A 22,580-nucleotide genomic window follows, 5' to 3' on the forward strand; every position below is an offset into this window, starting at 1 on the left:
CTATTTATGGATAAAGCATAAAAACTCTGTTACAATTCAGACAATTACGGTGAACGTATTAAACCGAAAACGTGCTCGACAATCATATCTGACTCGTATTATAAAATACAATTTTTACATCGTTCTGTCCTATCAAGCAGAATGAAATTCAATGAAACGCACGTAGGTTCAATATAAAACTGATATACATCCAAGATAGATTATATGCGAGATAGATTAAATAATAATCTAATGACGTACAGACAATACAATTTTTTGTCACAACGAACATTCGTAACACGTAATACGGGTAACACCGTATTGCGAAACGGCAGCGAAACGAAGAACGAAATCGTTTTCGTCTTCACCTTGTTTCGTATTCACGGAGCCTAGACGTTCCGATCTCATATACATCGGTTCGCATATAAAGACGGAATCGGCAGTTGTGCAAAGACCAGTTCAAACATTTTCGGTGCGTGATCAACAGCGATATTGACATCGGCAAAAATGAGGGAAACGGTAAAGTAGTATTCCATTCAAACGGAAGGATATTGAATACGTACATTTCGCTAACAACGGATTTAACACTTCTAGAAATATCACGCGATTATCAAATAATGATAGTGATGTAATGACAGTAGTGCACGATTTACAAAAATGCTGATCCACTGTTGGCGAAATGGTTTTCAAAAGATAATTACACAAAACGGTAACAAATTAAATTTACAAATTAATTTACGAAATTTTAATTTCTGTTTCAAATAAACTTTATAATAAAAGACGTTATATTTTTGTAAATTGTTATGTTTTCAAGTTAATTAAAGGAAGATTTTTAATTTAATCCTACATAAGATACGCTTTAATAATATTATTAAAATAATTAAATAAGTATATTTTATTTTCAGTTTTCTTGTAAATATGCAAATACACATTCTAGACATAAAGAGCTAGTGAAAGAAGGCATTTCTTTCGTATAAACATTTTCATATATATTTATTCAATAAAGCCAAGATAATAACTAGATTTATTCAAGCGTGCACCACGCTTTATTTAAATCAGTTTTGTATTTTTTTTTTTTTTTTTTTTTTTTTTTTTTAGTTTATTCTCATCCTCCTTTATTTTGGACTGGCGGCGACATCAGATTTATCGGGGTACGAGCCCAGAGGTTGGCGTCCTAACGGCCAGCGCTTTAATCCCAATAACAATCGATTGCATGCGTATTATAGTGCCCCGAGATTACAAAGCTACGAGCCTCCGGTCCATACTACGGCTACCTATCGCGATCCGTTTTTCACCACCACCACAACGACGACGACGCCTCGACCACGGACCACCGCGACCACTGTAAAAACCACCACGACGACGCCTCGTAGCCAAGAGCCAACGACGACGTTAAGTGAGCAACCCGAGGAAGATTTCGATACGAATCCCGCTCTGGCGGTCGCAAATTCCTTTGCGTTTAATCGACCCGTGTACGTTTACAATACATTTCCATTTCTACCATTTCAAATCATTACATAATAACGCGAAATAAATTAAAATGAATAATAAAAATGTGCATCTCTTTGATCATTAAGAAACACTGCTTCTTGCAATTTTGCACATTCGCAATAACAAATTTATTTGACATTTTATTAATTATTATATAAAAAAACATAGCTTATCATAAACAAATTTATAATAAAAATAACATTTTCTACACAACTCCAAGAAATACTACTTACTTAAGATTAACGTAAAAATTATTAAATATCTTATAAGATGAAATTTGAACTAATTTCTTTTTTTATCTTGATTGTTAATTATTTCTATTTTACATTTTTTATATTTGTTCATAAGCTTAATTTTTTTCTGATGTATATGTTTACGTATATAGTATAAAAAAATTAAGTGTATATATAATAAAATATATATTATATAAATAAACATATATATGTGAGAGATGTAATAAATATTTATGTAATAATATATAAATATATAAATAAAATTTTATATCCAAAAAATGAAGACAAAAAACACTTATATACTGAAGACATAAAACAAATTATGTCTAATGTTTAAGCGTAATAATATATATAACATGCATATATAATAGCTTACTTTTTATGGAAATCTAGCTAAAAATTATTGTCGATAACATTACTGTTAGAAGGTAAAACAGTGAACGCAATATAAAAGATATTTTATGTATTGGAGATAGTTCTATCGACAGATATCATTTAAAAGCTATTTTTAAAAATTTATAATAAACTATTAATAAATTTTCAAATAGATTCAATGAGAACTAAAGCAAATCAGACAATACTGATGTGAGATTAATTATTTTGATCACAAAAAATTAATATCATTTATATATGTTTATCCTGATTATTTATATATTTCTATAATATTTCCGAAATAGCTTGGTGTGTAAATTTTTCAAACAATTACTGATATTTGCGACTATAAGAATAATGATGTATATAAAAATAAGATATACGAACAAAAAATAAATGTAAGAAAAAGTTATGTCCAAAAATCTAATAATATATATATTATTTGATTTTTATATAATTATATCGTTATATAATTTATATAATTTACTTTTATATAATTATATAATTATACATATATATACATATATGTAATTATTATCATTTTATAAATATATCAATAAGCTAATATAGTAAAAAAAGTATAGAAAATAACTTTATTTTTTATTAAGTAAAAGATATTCATTTTTTTCAAGAAAAAAGACATTATTTAATTCATCGTTTAATCAATTATATATCATAAACATTTGCATGAATATCGCTAGAATATGGAATGTAAGAATATATCTTCGGAAAGAAGAAGATTCAGCGTAATATAAATGCGTAATAATATAATATGTTATAATATAATATGTAAAAACTAACAAATATTTACATAATTTTTACACTTACTTGTCGAACTCGTCGAATTGTCGAAGAAATCGTTAAAGATGAATATTTTCCGACGTTCTCTCAAGACACTGCGTGATATCTTCCGAAAAATCGAAAAAAAGTCAATGAGACACCATTATAAAGTTACTTATAAAGTTTCACGACTTTCAAAAGATTAAAATACAGAACCCCAGGAGATTTTTACGTTTTTACATCTTTTATAAACTCTTTTTATATTCACACTCGCGAAGAAAAAAGAGACGTTACGTTTTACGCGCACCGGAGATTACGTCATTGCGGGAGGTTTTGGCGCGAATTAGCAGCGTCATAAAATATTCGTGTTATAAATGTGTATGTACATACATACACCTTATAATCAATTCAAAAAACTAGATATCAACTTAAGGGCACAATATACAAAGTATTATGTAATAATGTTGAAGAACGTTTTACGGAAAATATTTTTTTAATATTAAAATAATATTTACAACAAATATTTTATGTATTGTGTATTGTGTGTGAATTTACTGCAACACAAAGGGTGCGTTCGGGGAGACACTGCCTAGCGCTATTTAATGCTATCACTGTTCGGGGAGTTAGCTAGTAACACTACCAAATACTACCGTGACGTCACTGATGATAGTGTTTTACGTCATCATTTTGCGCAACTAACGCTATTCCTTCCGAGGTAGTGTGTCGATAGCGTTTGCGTTGGTAGTGCGATAGCGAGTTCCCCGAACGCACCAGTAGTGTTCAGCATAACCAATTATTATAACTGACCGGCACAATGCGTAATAAAGAAAAATTCAGCGATATATATACATTAATATTTAGATAAATATGACAATATTAACAATATTTATAAAATATTTACAAGATATTTATAATAATTCTTTAAATATTTTATAAATATTTATATCAAAATATAACTTTTTTTCTTCCAAAAAGAAAAATTATTAATAGTAAAATTATTATTAGTAAATTATACCTAAAATGTGAAATAGTATTTAGTTAGGTTTGAAATTCGTAATATGCTACGCTATTGCTGTTCATAGAGCTTGCTACCGCTATCACGCTATTGGCTCCGCGAACATTTTTGGTTGCGTTTGCGTTGGTAGTGTGATAGCGAGTTCCTCGAACGCACCCAAAGAATGCGTTTCATTTAACGCTACACGTTTCCATGCGTTTGATTGGTCTATCACGGAATTTACTATAGTGCAAAGAATACGTTCCATTTAACGCTACACGTTTGATTGGCCAATCACAGAGCGAGAGAAATCTTTACTTCTTTCGTTCTGATTGGTCAATTAAACACTTTGATACTTTAGTAGTGTCAAACAGAACGTACTTAAAGTATGTATGTTATGTTCTTGAATTGTTTTCGAGAATAGGTTAAGTGATGGAAAACACGTGCTGTCTTGCATAGGTAGCATGATATATATTTGAATAGATCTCTATAGATAAATATATTCAAAAATATATTTATATACAGGTAAATATTTGTATATATCTATTATTACATATGTGTTTTATTAATTCGATCATTTTCATTCACGAATAATAATGTATTACATTAAAGAGTTCGTAAAAGAAAAGGGGAATTGTGCAGTGGATATTGATTTAATATCTCTTTAAACATAGCTATTTTTCTTCTAAATCAGGTGACGTTGAACATTAAATTAAAAAACATGATGGGAGCACAGGAAGCCGATGGAAAGAAACGAAAGAAGAAACGTTCTCACATGCAAATGGCAAAAAAATTTGCTCGTCAGAGAAACTCAAGAAACAATCTGGATCAGGACACCTTTGAGTACATGATTCGCATTGTCGAGTTGATGCGTAAAGACTTCTCTTCACCTGAGGAGAAACTGATATTCGTACAGAACGTTTACAAGGAGACAATAGGTCATGAGGTTGATTGTGCACGTAATCAAATTGGATCTTATGTTATGGACTCTCTCTTGAAATACGCTAGCTTGCAGGCAATTCAAAAACTGGTACAAGCGTTTGAATCCTCTCTGAGACAGTTGAGCTGCGACAAATCTGCTAGTCACGTGTTGGAAAAGATAATAATAGTCTGCGCTGATAGAGGCAATCAAATCTCTACGTCAAGTAACACTGCAACAAATAAGACAGAATTGGAAAAAGTTATTGATGCTGTTATTGAAGTTAAGCTATCTGAAGTAAATTCTTATAACAATATTGTTTTGAAGCTGAGCAGATATTTTCTTAACAATATAGAGGAGTTTGTATTTGACACTTATGCTAATCACGTATTACGAACAGTTATCAAATGTTTAGGAGGATTAATTGTAGATAGTGAAAGTAGTAAGAAATCTACCGTACCAAATTTCACGGATAGGCGTCCAGTGATACAAGATTATAAGGATTTGTTGATACAAAGCTGTGATCGATTACAGAAATGGCCACAATTTCATCAGTTTGGAAAGCAAGAAATTACTTCTGGTTTAGTACAATGTATATTGTATTCTTTGAAAGACATTGACGAAGATTTAACAAAAGTCATTATCAAGAAAATTATAAAAGAATGTTTTAAAACAGAAGAAGATGAGAAGTTATCAAATATATTTAATGCAGACTCTTCTATCAGGATATTGGAAGCTTGTCTAATGGTAGCACAGCCGAAAACTTTCAAGAAATTATACAATATATATTTTGCTGAAAATTTAAAACATTTGTGTTTGACAGAGAATACCAATTTTAGTGTACAAAGATTATTAGATTATTGTAATACCAAGGAACTGTTTGAAGAAATATTTGACAAAGTGTCAGAAAACTTTCCAGAAATTCTTAAGCAAAGTTTCACTGGGATATTAGTTAGCACTGGAAATGCATGCTTAAGATTGCAAACAAAACAAGGTGCATTTGTCAACGCAATGATCAAGCTGCTGAAATGCGATACACCTACAGAGGATCAGACACAGCTTGTGTGGTGTATAGTGACTTTGAAAGATCCAACTCAACTAAAAGCTATTTCAAATAATTCACAACCACTCAACTTACATGGAAGTTTAATAATTCAAGTCATACTGAATTTCAACAAACCCATCAAAATTGTGAATTCCTTATTGGAGATGAACAATGAAGAGTTATTGCAATTATTCAATGATCCAAAGGGTAGCCGAATCTTAGATGCTTTCATGGACAGCAAATACATCGGTGAGAAAAGCAGGGAAAAATTATATAAAAAACTACAAGGAATTTGGGCAGAATTAGCGAAAAGCACACATGGATCTAGGTGTGTAGACAAAATGTGGCTATGGGCTCGTATGAATCAAAAGATTCTCATTATGGAAGAGTTGGCTGTAGCTGGAAAATCTTTAGAAGCCACAAAAACGGGCAAGATTATCTCTACAAAACTGAACGTTCCATTGTTCGCGAGAAGTAAGAAGGACTGGTCGGAGTCGCAAGGTAAAGAAGAGAAAACTAAAGCGTTGTTTGCAGATATTATTGGAAAGACTTCTAAAAAATGAACAGTTGAAAAAATATTGCATATCACAATATAACGACTTGTTATGTATATATTTATCAAATAAATGGCAAAATTTGTATATTGTTTTGTTTATTATATCAATTAGTTCTCCACGAAGAGTAGATAAAATCGAATAAACGCGTAATGATAGTTATCTCCTTTATTTTTATGAAAAATATAGAATATGTTTATGAGTATTTTTAAAATTATGAAGTATGTTTATGAATATTTTTAAAATTAAAAACGTAAAATATTTAATTAAAAATAATTAGACTTATATAATTAAATTTATCCTATTTTTAACTAAATAACGTTGTAGGTATAATGAAAATCTGGTGGTATCATTTTTTTTTACGTTCTGACATAGAATAATCATTATATATTTCGTTAGTTTACAAATACATTTTATAATATCCATATCATACATCCCCGCAACGCAATATGCCTAAGAAAAATTACAATAATTCATAGTCTAGATTTGAGCAAAGTTTCCTAATGCGTATGATCGATAAATTCACTTCATCTCTCTGTGTGTGACTAGACTTAAATATATGTGATAATTATATCCTGAGGTGTGTGCGTGTAAAGTAAAACATTCGAGAGTCTAAGTTACATTAATCTCGTTACAATCATTAAACCTAACAATTGACTAGGATAAAGTCGATGCGATTCATTTTTTTCGTAGATGAAACATCGAGAGCAGCATAGATATGCAATAAAATCAAATCACTTCTTGTGTATTTGTGTAACTTTGTGTTGGGTAGATATCAATTTTATCTTGTACGATACATTACGTTATTTTCATAACGATATTCTGCGATGTTATTACATTGAGATTTATTAATATTGATCTCAATATTAATATTATTAATATTGAGATACATTAAAGAGTTACATTCACATGTGAAATAACACGTAGTACTCGATCGTTTTACAAGAATAGAAATAGAAACTAACTTGTCATAATTTTATACATCATAAATTTAACGAATGGTATCGAAGACATTCGTGTTTTATCAGATTGTAATGAACAAGCAAAAAAAAACATTTTTTAAATTACATTCGAATAAAATTCGCCAATTGGACGAGTGCGTTCTTCAACTTTGCATAAATAAAGAATTCAAATTGCTAATGCGAAACAAAGAAAACATTTACGCTAAAGGGAGAAATACTTTCGTAATGCTACATTTACCGCTACTGTCGATTCGGAGTAATATGATATGCACCTCTGCGATTCACTGATCGAAGATATAGAAATTCACTCTGTTATCTATTATTCTTTCAATTGCAGACACGTTTAAAACACGTATTATTCCTATTGTTTGCTTTAATCCTAGATAATAAATGGATTGTGAAAATTTGTAATTCGATAGATAGATGATAAAAAGCAGAACGGCTGGCACATTATGTTTATAAACATTTGTGTACATTTATGACAGTGCTGTGCTTATTTCGTTGACATTATCTATTCAAAAAACGTAAACATTTATGCGATCGGTTACACTATTTAATGTGAAATCAGTCGCTCATTTTGCGTGATTAATTGATAAATTCTAAAAACATATTTTTATTATATTTGACGTTCCATTCAAAATGTGTACGAAATCTTATTTTCTCTGAAAAGTTTACAAATTTTCAGAAGATGTACTCCAGTATCTTTTAGATATCTTTTGGACCATTATACTGTTATTATATATAATTCAAAATTAAAAATGGAATATCAAAGCTGATCGGTCACATGAAGATTCGTATTTTTCTAATCGATTAAATAATCATTTACTATCGTATATTATCGCCTAATTGAAACGCTGGGACTAGAGAGTATCTATCCAGAGGATAACTGATTGTATATCGAACCAGCATTTTTCAACGCTCTCTCTCTCTCTCCCTTCCCCTCTCCCTCTCTCTCTCTCCCCTCTCTCCCTCTCGCTCTTTCTCTCCCCCCTCTCTCTCTCTCTCTCTCTCTGTCACAAGCGAATAATCAATTTGCTCATAGTTACATTAAACTAGATTCTTGTTCAGACTCGTCCGCATTTTCAGATATATTACAAAAGAAATCTCAGTTTTGTAGAAAGAAAAAGACAACGATGAGAGTACGCAGAAGATGTATGATCGGTGAAATATCTGCAGAAGATGGACGAATTAAAGAGAATTGGCGCAGAAGGAAAAAATTCATCTTTTTGAAATACCGAATATTTTCAAAAATTAAAAGTTGCCTTTATACATTTGGATTATTACACTTCTTACTGTCATTTCCTTTTCATTCTCTCACAATTAGGAAATGAAAAGAGGAAGGAAACCTAACAGATTGATTCTCACTTTCGAAAATCAGACATTCAGATTTTTAGGAATGGATTCCTTCCATTCGTTTCAATTCATCCACGTTTTACAGAGAAGACTCCTCTGGGATTTAGGATTTGCGCAATTAACGTGACTCGTAGTCGATCGATCTGATTGATCGATTGTTTTTAGTACCGCGACGTCACTTTCCCTTCGAGACAGCCGCCATCGGCGTGGGATCGATCTCGTTGACGCTCGTGGAGAGATTCGCAGCAACGACTCTCGGTGGACTGCGCGAAGCTGATCTTCGTGGCTCGCGCGGCGGTAGATTGTTGCAGGTCGTATGATGACCGGCCTCCCAATCACGATGCTGACAAAACGAACCGCAGTATCGGGCGATTCCACAGCCACCGCAAGTCTCTAGGGCCGGCCTCCCACAATTCCAACAGCTCTAGAAAAAGTATAGAAAATTTCTTGATTTGTGAGAACTCTATTAATGAGATTCTTTATATCTTCATTTAAGTAATTTAAAATTTAATTTGAACAACATAAAAAATTTTTAAATCGGATAAAAAATAATAAATATCTCAAAATAAAACATTTAGAGACATTAGATAAAACAATTATATATAGATCATATATACAGATTCATAAATATGCATAGTTTCACAATTAAAAGCTTCATATAAGAAAAATAATAATTAATATGTTAAGAGAAATTAACTGAACGAATAATTACATTATATTAATTATAATCATGGCTGAAATGAATATTAAAAAAAATCTCTGCATATTTCAATTAATTACTACATTAATACGGTACATTTTTTATATGTAACATTTTTTCCGAGAGACAATTAATTAAGCGACTACACTTACGGATCCCATCATGCTGGTCAGATGGATATCCTTTTCGTCTTCGTTGGTTGACGGTGCCGAATTTGTCGTTGTTGTCGGTGTCGTTACATTCCTAGCGTTAGTTTCTACCGCGCTCGAGCTCCCATGAACCCGCAGAAAGGGACCTTGACGGAGACTACCGTGATTTCTTTGAGATAGAGGAAGGTCCAATAGCCGATGAACCCTCAAACGTTCGTTCGCCCTCGATTCCGCAACTGCAACTGCCACAGCACGCTGCACTTCCGCCACCGCAGCTCTTTTTACTTCTAATACAGCTTCCTCTGGAGTTCCCAATAAAACCAATTTCCGATTAACATCTCTATCTTATTAATTTACTATTTTATTAATATTACTATTTTATTGCTATTAATAATATCAATAATATTTAATTGGTAATTCCATCATTTTAAATAATATTTCTATAATATAAGCACACATATACATTTCTAACATTATCTAGAATTTAGTAAAAATTTCAAGAGTTTGCATCATATGACTTTCCGGTATGGTAAAAAATTTGTGAATTTTATGAAAATACCAGCTCTTCGTTTGACCTCGGCCACTCTGTCCTCGGTCGCCCTGATCGTCTGCGCGACAATCTCGCCGGACAATCGCTTCAGACTGCCATCTCGATCGCCAGTGGACGATTCAACCTGCGCGCCGTTAGTTGATGAAGGATTGTTACCGTTGCCGTTGTTGCTGGTGCCGTTCTGTGCCGCGACCACCACACCTGGCGGTGGTGCCGCTGGACTGGAACATCCTCGTCGCTGCAGGATCGCCAATGCTCTCTTCGTTTTCTCGACCATGCCGAGGATGCAGTTCAGCATCACGTGGATATTCTTCCACTCATCGTCAAGACTACCGCCGTTCTGCGTTTGTAAACCATGACCTATCGGCTGCTGCGACTGCTGACTCAGATGATGCGGCGTGGAGAACGCGTTTATCTGATTAATTTGCACGAGGCTAGGTGGTACCGGACTTGGACCATGACCGTGCGCGTGACCTTGAATCGACCCGCCCGCGGAGTGCAACGGATGGTACCAGCAGTAGGACGGGTCTGTCGGTTGTTGCTGCTGCTGTTGCTGTTGTTGTTGGTGATGATGGCTCCACGGATTGGTAGATCTCTTGCCGTACACTGGCATGTCATCCAAAAGGACGCCATTCTCGTAATATCTATTAAAATTCATTCATATTAACAAAAGAAAGCAGGAATCGACGCTATTAGTATGAGGCAAGATATATTTGAGTCTTATATGATTAATCTAATTATTATATTATATCACAATCGATATTGAAAAAATTCAAAGACGATACATGTTTACACACTTTACATGCATTAATCATCGACACGCAACATATATATTCTACAATTCGGCTGATTCTTGTATTGTTCGTTTTAGAGCGCCTCTCTATTCTTACACGGTGAATTGTTTAGGCATTCAGTGGAGGTTGCCTGCGAATCAAAGACGACCGTCTATGTGTAAGCGTCTACACCCACATTCGCCGACATACCACGATAGGATGTGTATTAGCAGGATGCCGATAGGCACTCGAGGCAAGTTCGCCGGTACTCGTGGACGAAGGGATAACTGTGGGCGGGGGGGGGGGGGAGGGGGAAGAACGCGATAGGGTGGGAAAGGTGGTGCTCCGATGATATATGGAAACGTCACCGGCAGACATATCGAGAGGAGGCCAGGGTGGCATTGCCAGGGCGCACACCGCGTTTTGTCGCCTTCGTATTCGCTTCATGGTGTCCTCCCTCTCCGTCCCATCCACGTGCATATCATCCAGAACGGAAATCCTGGTCGTCCGGTGTTGATTTCATCAACATCTCGGATGCGCGGTGAAGACGACACGTGGAATTTACGCATTAAGATGATCGGAATAATAATTTCTTTTTTTTTTTTTTATATTCATTGTCAATCGTTTATAATTCGAAAATTATTAATGACGACTATTAATTACTACTAACAATAAGAAAAATTTAATTCGAAAAATTTTTCAAGAGAGTATACTTAAAGTTTGTTGCTGGATTTAATTAAAAAATATATATATGTATATATATATATATATATATATATATATGTGTGTATTTTTTTTTAGTCATGAATTTTCTCTCGTTTGAAATTTCTTGATTAACGTGTTGGAACATTTTCCCGCAAAGCATCAATATTAAACGAAATGTTAAACAGGAGGCAATTTCGTATTAATGGGTGCATGATCGCGATAAATATCGGCAAGAAATGCAGGCTGGTAGCCAAGATTTTTCCGAAACGACCGGCACATTTGCGGCTTGGCAAACGTAGTACACGCGCGTGTACGCGCAGATGTGTGGCGTTCGTTATCGCGTGAATTATCGCTATGGGCCGGCAAAGATTCCACGAGATCATCCTGCGCGAGACGCAATTTGTGCGATAATATATGCGCCCTCGTTGTGTCTATTTCTCCCCGTCGATCGTGCGTGGAGAGGGAGAGAGAAAGAGAATTATTATGTTTGCTCTTTCAACGATCAATCTGCAGATACTATAATTAGTATTGTGAGATTTTTACATTTTAATAGATAAATTACTGATCAAGAGTAGGAGATCTTTATATATTCCAATTTATTTTTACATTAATATGTGAACAAATTGCACTCATTTTTTAAAACATAATTATTTATCTGACAAATATAATATATTATTGTCTCAATTTAAATATTCCAATACTTATAAAACCATGAACAAAATGTATGCACATATATAATATATACTGAGGTCAAAGATGAAATTTCAAATAACATTTTTATTTTTCATGATTATTCGTGCGATTATATACCTTGATTATATACAAACTGCATTCGTTAAAAAAAACTATTATATTATTCGATCGTTTCATCGCAAAATCACGAAAGTACGGTCATGAAGTACGATGTATGAATCAATAATAAAATCACTTCTCAAATTAATAGTTCTCTTTCTTTTTTAGCCTCATCCGAGTTTTTTTTTTTTTTAGTTTCATTTAACATGACTCTTCGTCGAATATTATTAATCAATTATCTCTTGATTGATTGGAAAGAGATAAAGTTTGATCGACCTATTCAGAAATCTTTGATGTTTCCAATCTGCTCGAGGTCTTTGATGACCACGTTTGAGATAGAAATACATAAAAAATGATCCGTATTCACACTTACGGGGTGTCAGAGGCACGACGCTTCGTTGTGTGAGCACTGGAATAATGATGCATCGCGCCCGTAGCGTTGCTACCCGCCGCGTGCTGAATGGCACCGACGCCAGGATTAGAATTCGAGCGCATGGCGTAATGAGCGGAGCACTGATTACCGCCGCCGATCCCGTTCGCACCCCCGTGCTCGCCAAACACCTCGACGGACTCGCCGGACGGGACCAGCCCCACGGTCTCCAAAACGGCGGACTCGTTGGATCGGAGAAATTGCACGCAGCTCTGCGAAAACAGGATCGTGTTAATCCTTTCGCCATCATCATTTCAACTCGCTGCATTTATTCTATAATACGCAAACGGATAAAACATTATTTTCAAATTATTTGGTAATATATCTCTAACAATTTTTAATTAAATTTTTTAGAAAAGGGAATAATAATTGATTATTGTAACGTTTAATTAGAATAGTTGATATATATATATATATATATATATATATTTATCACGATATACACACACACACACAATAAAATTAATTATTAAAAGCTATAACCGAATAAACATACAAAAAGTGCTCCCGACGAGTTTTTAAATAATACTTGGCCTGCCATTTTCTCATTGTAAAAAAGAATTTTTCTCAAAATTTCAGCTCCTTAACTTTATTATTTCTTGAGATATCGAGAAAAATGTCATTTTCAGTTTTTATTTTTCTTTTCTGTAAATATTTGAGATAATCCCATATCGATTTTTTTCTGAATACTTATCAACAAAAGACACAAAAAAAAATATTTCTTTATTAATCTCGAATAAAAACTCGAAAAAAAATTACTAATTTTCCGTCCTATTATCAAAAAATAATAAACAAAAAAGAATTTTTATTTTTTTTACTAAGTATGTTGCACCAATTCGAAAAAATTGAAAAAATTTGAGAGTATTGAAACGTATAAAAAAAGTATTCTATAAAAGTTTGGTGATTGAACCTCGAAAAAAACATGTTAAAAAAGCCATTTCTTAATTTCAATCTTTTTTTAAAAATAATCAAGCTTTTATTCGAAATTAATGAAAAAATATTTTTTTGGGTGTTTTTTGTTGATAAATGTTCAGAAAAAAATCGATTTGGGATCATCTCAAATATTTACAGAAAAGAAAAATAAAAACTAAAAATGACGTTTTTCTCGATAACTTAGAAAATAATAGAGTTAGGGAATTGAAATTTTGAAGAAAATTTTTTTTTACAGTGAGAACATGACAGGCTAAATGTTATTTGAAAACTCGTCGGGGGCATTTTTAGTACGCTTATCCGGCTATAGCCTTTATCATTTATACTATTATAAACGTTTTTTTATCGAGAAGGATGTCGCGCCAATTATATTATATCTTATTATATAATCATTTTACATCAGTTTCTATATGTATAAAACTGTAATCAGAAAGTTGTAATACATTATAGAGGATGCTGAGAAGTATGTTAGATCTTTTCAGTCTTGAAACTGATTGGCTCGCTTGATCGCGTCGGTTTCGACTTTTAATATTCGTTTCACTACTTTCTTTACCGTCGTTCCCGCTACTCGCGCCCATCTAGTCGAAGTTCTCGTCGAGTCCCTTATTCCCTCGTGCCCTCTCTTGCCCTCAATACTCAGAAGTCGGCATGGCAGGGTGGGATTTATCGCTTCTAATTCAATATCGGTACCTTCCGTACCGCTTCCCCTCCACCCCTCGCCATTCCTCGTTCCTTTCCTTTCGTGCTCTTTCGTTTTCACGACTTGCAATTAACGATCATCGATCGGGGGTCCAGGTACACGCGATGACCACTTGTGCAGCGCGTATATGTGTGAAAATATTCGCAAACAGCACTTGATCGATCCTAAATGTTTTCGCTTGAAAACTGACGGTAACGAAAGCCTTGAGAGACATTTTTGCGCGGATAAATAATTAAATAAGTCAGATATTTTTTAAATACATAGCCAATACATAGAATGTCATGCAGCATAATAAACAATATATAATAAAATATATTAGCCACATCTCTTTTAATAAATGCTGATTTTTTATTACTTTCTGACATTTTTTAAAAAATTTGACAGATTAAAAATTTATTTACTAATAATATAATAATCTCGATAGCATATATTATATTATAATATGGTCATTAAAAATATCAAGATATCTTTAGCATGCTAATTTAAATTCTTAATTGTTTTGCATCGATTTTTAAGAAGCAAATGTGACAAAAAATTTGTAGGATTTATACGACAGCAGGTTTCGCGATCGCAGAGGAGATAGCGAGGCTCAAGGAAAATCAGAAAACCAAGCTGTTATGCTCCGCCTTGGGACTTTCGATCCTCACGTGCGCCTTCATCGCCCCGGCAGAAATGTAAATGCTCGCTATTAATTTGCAATTCGTTATATCTCACCGAGAGCTCTCTGTCGCCCTGCGCGCCTCACTCTTTCCGTTTCACTCGCCTTCGAGACGGGCAACAGCTGCGGACAGTAGCGTGAGCGGAAAGATCCTATTAATCCCTCGAGCCCGAATTTCGCGGTGTCGCAGAAATTAAAGTCGCAATGCGGTGCGTATCGATTGACTGAAAATAACGAGCTTGCTTCTTTATATCGGCGCTCGCGCTACATCGCGAAACGTTCAGTTTTAACAATTCCGATACTCTTCAAAATTGCACATACATCTCGAAATATAATCATCGTTACTTGGGATTTTGCAAAAATAATTTCTACTTATACTTATTATATAATTCGATAGAAAAACAAGAATCTAAGATTAGTCACTTCCTTTTTTGGACGCTGAATACGATTTTCAAATTGTTCATCAATCACGTCGCACACATAATTTTGAGAAATTTATGATTAAAGTTGTAAGAAAGGGTTATTTTAATGTATTCAGTCATGTTTAGCTACAATATGCAAATTTCTCGAAATTGTAATATCATGCAATTTAGAAAGCGGAATTGAATTCAGCCTCAAAAAACTACCGAAAGTAATTAGTCTTGTTCTTGTGTTGAAAAAGAAAATATTTTTTGTTGAAATCTGTTATTATATGCCATTTGGTTATTTTATTTTTTTAAGATTATTTTACTTGTGTACATCTCTATGATGTAATATTTTTGTAGTTACTCTGTAGATCATTCTTTTGTATCTTTCCATAGAAAATATTCCACGTTTCTTTCTTTCCCGATTTTACATCGAGCGAATGTGCTGCGCTGCGTATATAAAGTCTTAAAATTTTCTTTTTTGCAAATACTCTTAGTTTTAATATACCATACAAGTGTGTGTATATCCGTAGAAAACGCATAAAGAAGCGCTAATACACATTTCTTTTAATGTTAATTCCTCGTGAATTCGCATAAAAATTACCGCCTGATATAAAATACGCGTAGCATGTCTTTACTTTCCTTTTTTTCACGCAGATTAATAATTACGAGATACCGGATATTCAAACCAGCCGATGCGTACATGGATGGCCAAAGTAGACCGGATTAAATCGTACATCCACGGATTTAACGAGGAAAATTGCATGCGAGGGATAATTTTAAGGACGAGATTATATACATTACAGACGAACAGTTCCGAGCTCGGGTATAATTCTCTGAAATGCAGCGTTATTTAATCGGTTCTTCCCCGAGCAATTCTTTCCACCAAAGTCTAAATTATTTCGTTAAAAAAAAAAAAAAAAAAAAAAAAAAAAGAAAACTCACTTCACGTAAATTTACAATCACATACATTTTTTGTCGCAGAGAACATTTGAAACGAAGAATCAATACATATATATGTATATATCTACATATTTTTTCCTGCTATCAGCAAAAAAATAATATTTACTGAACACGAGATCATGCGTATCACGCATAATATTGCATGACTATCGAATTCTGTCTCTCGCGTATATCTAGTATAATGTACCCTCCCACTGCGAGAAATTCAGGAGGCAAAAATCATAGCGCTTTTTCACGAGCCGTTCGTCTCCGAATCGTTCATCCATCTTGGAACAGACTGGCGTACTCCCACCGACGATCGGAAAGTAGCCTGGGAAAATAAAACAACCCGGCAGCCGGCCAACCTTGCCTCTGTTGATTTTACGCGGGTTCTCCCGCGTTTCCGCTCGTTATACGGAGAGTGTCCTGGATCTAACACGCAATTTCTCACGCAGATTCCACGGCGTATTTAAAATCGTTTCTCTCTGGTAACGATCTACGACAAAATACCGTCACTTGTAATTCCTGCATTGTTCAACGTTGAATTCTGTGACGCGCGTTTCTTCGAATTGAGAAGAAACCAAAAAACATCATTACTCTTGTACAATATATATATATATATATATATATATATATATATATATATATATATATATAGATAGATAGATAAATAGATAGATATTGTATAGAATAATATTTTGTATAATTCTTTAACAATGTTGCCTAATTACCGTACCACAATCGAGTTAGTTAAAAATTGTAAAATCATAAAAAAATAAAGTAGCAAATGCACTGCCGCAGTCGCTGGTTTGGAAAATGAATTTTATAATCTGGGAAACTGGCATCTGATGTGCTAGCCGCTTAGAGCTCGGTTTAAAATTTAACTAATGAATAATTAACCAGCACTTTTCCATGCGAGATGCGAATCCAAGCATTATGCTACAGTGACATTTGAAAATTGTGTTTTCATGTAATTAAAAAAAACATTTGTTTAACATAAACAACCGCGTTAATAATTATCAATATTTACAGAGACTTGTATAAAAATTTATTTCACTATTATAATTAATTTATATTATAATTAATTATCTTAAAGAGAATCCTTGTAAAATTTCAAACAATATATTTATTTTGTATCAAAGGTAGCTTTTATTTTACAAGCTATTATTATGAAACAAAAAACTATTTCAAGTCAATCTTATCTAGAAAAGAGAGAAATAAAAGCGCATTGCTTTGCATAAATCCTCGATGAGTCGTCCATTATCTTAAACGGCATACTTTGTGTGTTCTCGCAACAATGTCACGGTGAGGCAAACACGTGAAAGGATTCGGGAGTGTGTCTGCACTCGCCCAAGCGCAGTAGTGCATACAAATTTATGGGCCGACACGGGACACAAGTAAAAAAGAAAGAGAGAAAGAGAGAGAGAGAGATCAGACACGCGCGGCATCTTCGGGAGGACATGGACCGATCCCTGCATAACAAACACTGCTCGTACAATGATCTTCTCTCGTTCGAGATGCCGCGTATTCTCTTGCAACGAGAATCAGCCACATGTGTCATCGATCTGTCAACAGCGGCATAATGTCCCGCGGAATTTGTCTCCCTTATTCATCAGAGAGCACAATAAAAAACTACGCGTATCATTAATTGAATTGCAGTGACTGTATTTTACAAACTGCAACAGCTACAAATAAATAATATATCTCTAACAATTTTTAATGAAATTTTTTAGAAAAGGGAATAATAATTGATTATTGTAACGTTTAATTAGAATAGTTGATATATATATTTTTATCACAATACACACACACACAATACACAATAAAATTAATTATTAAAAGCTATAACCGAATAAACATACAAAAAGTGCTCCCGACGAGTTTTTAAATAATACTTGGCCTGCCATTTTCTCATTGTAAAAAAGAATTTTTCTCAAAATTTCAGCTCCTTAACTTTATTATTTCTTGAGATATCGAGAAAAATGTCATTTTCAGTTTTTATTTTTCTTTTCTGTAAATATTTGAGATAACCCCATATCGATTTTTTTCTGAATTCTTATCAACAAAAGACACAAAAAAAATATTTCTTTATTAATCTCGAATAAAAACTCGAAAAAAATTACTAATTTTCCGTCCTATTATTAAAAAATAATAAACAAAAAAGAATTTTTATTTTTTTTACTAAGTATGTTGCACCAATTCGAAAAAATTGAAAAAATTTGAGAGTATTGAAACGTATAAAAAAAGTATTCTATAAAAGTTTGGTGATTGAACCTCGAAAAAAACATGTTAAAAAAGCCATTTCTTAATTTCAATCTTTTTTTAAAAATAATCAAGCTTTTATTCGAAATTAATGAAAAAATATTTTTTTGGGTGTCTTTTGTTGATAAATGTTCAGAAAAAAATCGATTTGGGATCATCTCAAATATTTACAGAAAAGAAAAATAAAAACTAAAAATGACGTTTTTCTCGATAACTTAGAAAATAATAGAGTTAGGGAACTGAAATTTTGAAGAAAATTTTTTTTTACAGTGAGAACATGACAGGCTAAATGTTATTTGAAAACTCGTCGGGGACATTTTTAGTACGCTTATCCGGCTATAGCCTTTATCATTTATACTATTATAAACGTTTTTTTATCGAGAAGAATGTCGTGCAAATTTGTCTCCCTTTTTTGTCGCCATATTCATCAGAGAGCGCAATAAAAAACTATGCGTATCATTAATTGAACTGCAGTGACTGTATTTTACAAACTGCAACAGCTACAAATAAATAATAAGTTTTTTGTGTAAAATGCAACTGGTAGCAAATTATGAAATATTTTTAAACAGAAAAAATGCATAAAATGTCACGAAAGAATTTATTTAAACGATGATAGAGATAAATTTTGAGATACGTATATGAAAAGTATTTACATATGCAATTATATATGTCGACAAAATTTTGATAAACGTTTGTTAATTTAAATTACTTGATAATAGTTAAAGAATTAAAATATATGATTTTATTTTCATTTATATATAAATAATTTATTCTGACTGCAACAGACCCTGGTCACGAGATAGATAGAAATTTTTGCAATGCAGAGAATGCGCATCTTCATGCATCGTTACGCGCTACGCCACGTTACATAGGAGTGCAGTGATTTATGATCGTTGTAATGGTTCCAATAAAGCGTCAGGCTGCTCACAAATCAGACGTCACCGTTACCCTTAGTACACTCTTGTGACATTTCGCTGAATGTAAGGAAACTCGTTTAGGTACTCTCTTAAATGGAATCAGTGTATTCTTATACTTGTATATAACAGTGCGATTTCAGTTGTAAGTATACCTAGCACTGCAAACAGTAAAATATATCACTGATTGTGACAACTAGTGAGTAACTAATCTTTTAGTTAATCTTACTGTCATAATTATTAAAACATAAAAAAGCAAAGTGCAAATATTTTCACTAAAGATTAATTAAATATTTCCAAAAATCAGTGAGTATTGAAATCTCGTCGTTACTTTAATCAATGACATTTTCATTGATTCAATTTATGAGAATATTCTTTTCTCTTATAACTCGTATTATCGACGTTATACGAAACAAGGAAAAACTCAGTGTACTACAAAATTGTAGGAAGTGATAAAAATATTGTTATAAGAATGAAAAAAAAAAAAAAAATATGTAATAGCCCGATTCGAAATAGACATTTTTTTCATTTTTCGTATTTTTGAAAATGGGTTTCATCAACTAGCTGTAATGTAAAAATAGATGTAAAAATCTGTTTTACCTGATTATTCGCTCGGGCTGCGCTGCTCAGGTCCCTCTGTAGAGAAGGTAAAGTGTGCTTAAGGTACGGCAAGACGAAACTTCTGAGCGGGAAGTTGGTCGCCTCTTGCAACGCCGAGTGAAACTCCTCGGCGGTCATGCTACCGCTCTGAAAATTAACGGGCCGACAAACGTTTAGTCGCTACTTCGTGTAATTGAATCGTCGACAAAAAGATCGGTAGAGCGAAACTGGACCGCGTTTCCGGAATGAGTTGCGCGCGCGGCTTCGGTCGGATTTGGTTTTGCGTTTGTCACGTGCCGCGATCGTTTTACAGTTAAGCACGGTCACCAGATGTCACGTTTCCGGGACGTATGCACGCTCGGTACACACGACGACATTATGCATTATGTACATATTTTGAATATTTACGAGCTGTTTAACGACACGGTCGGCATCGATTAACTATGCTTTTTTTCTCATCTGCTACAGATCGCCAGATCGATATCTGCCGCTTGTTAGCTTGTTGCAAGTTGGATCTCAATTTTTCATCTTATCGTTGTCAGAATATGAGATTACATAATTCAAATGTGTCCTTCGCTGCGCAATCAAAAAATTATCAGTTTCAAAATTTATTTATAAATTTTTCATTTATGTATAAAATAAATCACACTACGTTGCACTTTTATCATCGGGTTATAAAGAAAAATGTTAATCATCTTTTAATAATACAGAATAACATTCATTGCAGAGAGATGCCTGTAACATACTCTATGAATGCACCTGTATAAAATACGTTGATGCGTATCGTAAAATCTGCGATTTCAGCACACAACAGAAAATTCCGTCAGCTGGTACGCGTACGTTACTTATTGTTGGTACTGAAAGAGTTTGTAACTTCAAGAAAATCTCATGTGCACCTGAGAGAGGATGCTTGGCCAAATACTAAGATGCAACGATAAGCTAACAGAGATTGCAATATGAGCTAACGGTATCGTACATAACTTTGTAGCATGTATCATATTAATAAAAAATGTATTGATTGATAGAAAATTAAAAATTTTTAATTAACAAAAAATTAAATTGCTAAAAAATTCAATATTTATTCCAATTATATATACATACATGTATTATTAATAAATATATTATTAATTTTTTATATAATATTAGCCACACCGTATTGTTGACTTTAATATTTGATATATATTATTTACGTATATATTATTTTTGGTATAACAAAAGATATAAATAGATATAAATATCTTACATATAACTTCTTCATTATACAGAATGCCAAAAAATCATCGAGATCAATCGATACATCAATAATTTCCAAATTATAAGGAATTGAAAAAAAATACTTTTCGTAAACTAAATTTTATGGAATGGAAAGATTAACAAATATTTTTATTGTTAGTTAATTTTAAGTAAATTTTACACTTTAACATAATTTTAATTTAAGAATTAATTTCAAAGATATTAAAAATTTCGAAGCTTGCAAAAAAATGACAATCTCCATGGGCATTTTCACTGAAGAAAAATTATCTTTAAATTGGTCAAAGAATTTATTTATTGAAAGAACATCCAGTGGTTTTTTGGGACATTTCTGTATACGCACATTGTAGCGAAATTAAAATGTCAAGTAACTACAAACGTTTTTTATATTTCAATTTTATTCGACAAATAAAAGCATTATTCACCTACCAGAAGCGCGAGCACCAGCGCACGCACCGTGTCGCCCGTGTCCGTCGAGATGTCGGTGGCAAATTGCACCAGAGTGCCCAGTAACCTTTTAAGCTTGCCGTGTCCGGCGAAGATGCTGCTGACGCACCTAGATGCACCACTACCGGTACCATTCGCCAGCGCAGAGCCATCGCCCTGCTCGTCCGTTCTAGGTCCAGCATTGGCAGCACCGGATGCCTCCTCAAGTTCGGACTTAACCGATTGCGAAGGCAAAGGGCTGTCGTTGTCAGAAGACCTAGAGCAACCGGACGCACCTTTGTACTCCGACCGAGAACCGTTCGTTTGTTTCTGCTGGCCAAGTCTTTGGTGTTGCTGAGACGAGGGCGAGTGCGCTTCTGGTTGAACCACTTCCTCTCGCGAGGATTTCTCCCGCGAAGCGGAGGCTGCTGCAACGAAAATTAACTTTGGCATCCAGGTATATGCACACAAACATAAATTCAATATTAATTCTCTATGTAAAAAAATTATTTTTATTATGTTAGAAAAATTATTTATTAATCTTTAGACTATTGCGCTTAATTCTTTATCTTTAGACATTTGTTAATGACCTATAAAATATAGATTTATTAATTTTTATTAACATCATGATCGGAAATTTTCTAAAAGATATATACAGGGTGTCCCACTTTAATTCCTCCAGTCGAATATCTCGAAAACCAAGCCTGGGAGA

The 22,580-nt window shown here is 33.4% G+C and overlaps 2 protein-coding genes across 6 annotated transcripts in view; one reads left to right on the forward strand and one right to left on the reverse strand.

The window, feature by feature from the left end:
- Positions 1 to 4,230: 4,230 nt before the first annotated feature.
- Positions 4,231 to 6,454, forward strand: LOC140669602 (nucleolar protein 9). The gene is made up of 2 exons (XM_072899602.1): positions 4,231 to 4,374; positions 4,544 to 6,454. Exon 2 carries the CDS (start codon positions 4,571 to 4,573, stop codon positions 6,374 to 6,376), a length of 1,806 nt encoding a protein of 601 aa, XP_072755703.1. The 5' UTR covers positions 4,231 to 4,374; positions 4,544 to 4,570; the 3' UTR covers positions 6,377 to 6,454.
- Positions 6,455 to 6,712: 258 nt separating this feature from the next.
- Positions 6,713 to 22,580, reverse strand: part of Nvy (CBFA2/RUNX1 partner transcriptional co-repressor nervy) — a 43,793-nt gene continuing 27,925 nt past the window's right edge. For 2 of the 5 annotated variants that reach the window (XM_072898854.1, XM_072898852.1), the window contains exons 3-8: positions 21,872 to 22,296; positions 20,192 to 20,338; positions 12,725 to 12,993; positions 10,091 to 10,725; positions 9,535 to 9,833; positions 6,713 to 9,106 (exon numbers count right to left, since the gene is read on the reverse strand). In XM_072898854.1, the coding sequence (XP_072754955.1) occupies positions 8,858 to 9,106; positions 9,535 to 9,833; positions 10,091 to 10,725; positions 12,725 to 12,993; positions 20,192 to 20,338; positions 21,872 to 22,296 (2,024 nt within the window). In that variant the 3' untranslated portion in view covers positions 6,713 to 8,857. The remainder of the gene's footprint in view (positions 9,107 to 9,534; positions 9,834 to 10,090; positions 10,726 to 12,724; positions 12,994 to 20,191; positions 20,339 to 21,871; positions 22,297 to 22,580) is intronic. The other 3 variants (XM_072898853.1, XM_072898856.1, XM_072898855.1) reach the window with 2 other exon arrangements.

The sequence above is a fragment of the Anoplolepis gracilipes genome, chromosome 9, assembly GCF_047496725.1.
Source record: "Anoplolepis gracilipes chromosome 9, ASM4749672v1, whole genome shotgun sequence".
NCBI lineage: Eukaryota > Metazoa > Arthropoda > Insecta > Hymenoptera > Formicidae > Anoplolepis > Anoplolepis gracilipes.

Excerpts from the sequence above, each read along its gene's own strand:
- LOC140669602 (XM_072899602.1), top strand. The coding sequence starts at position 4,571 with ATGATGGGAGCACAGGAAGCCGATGGAAAGAAACGAAAGAAGAAACGT.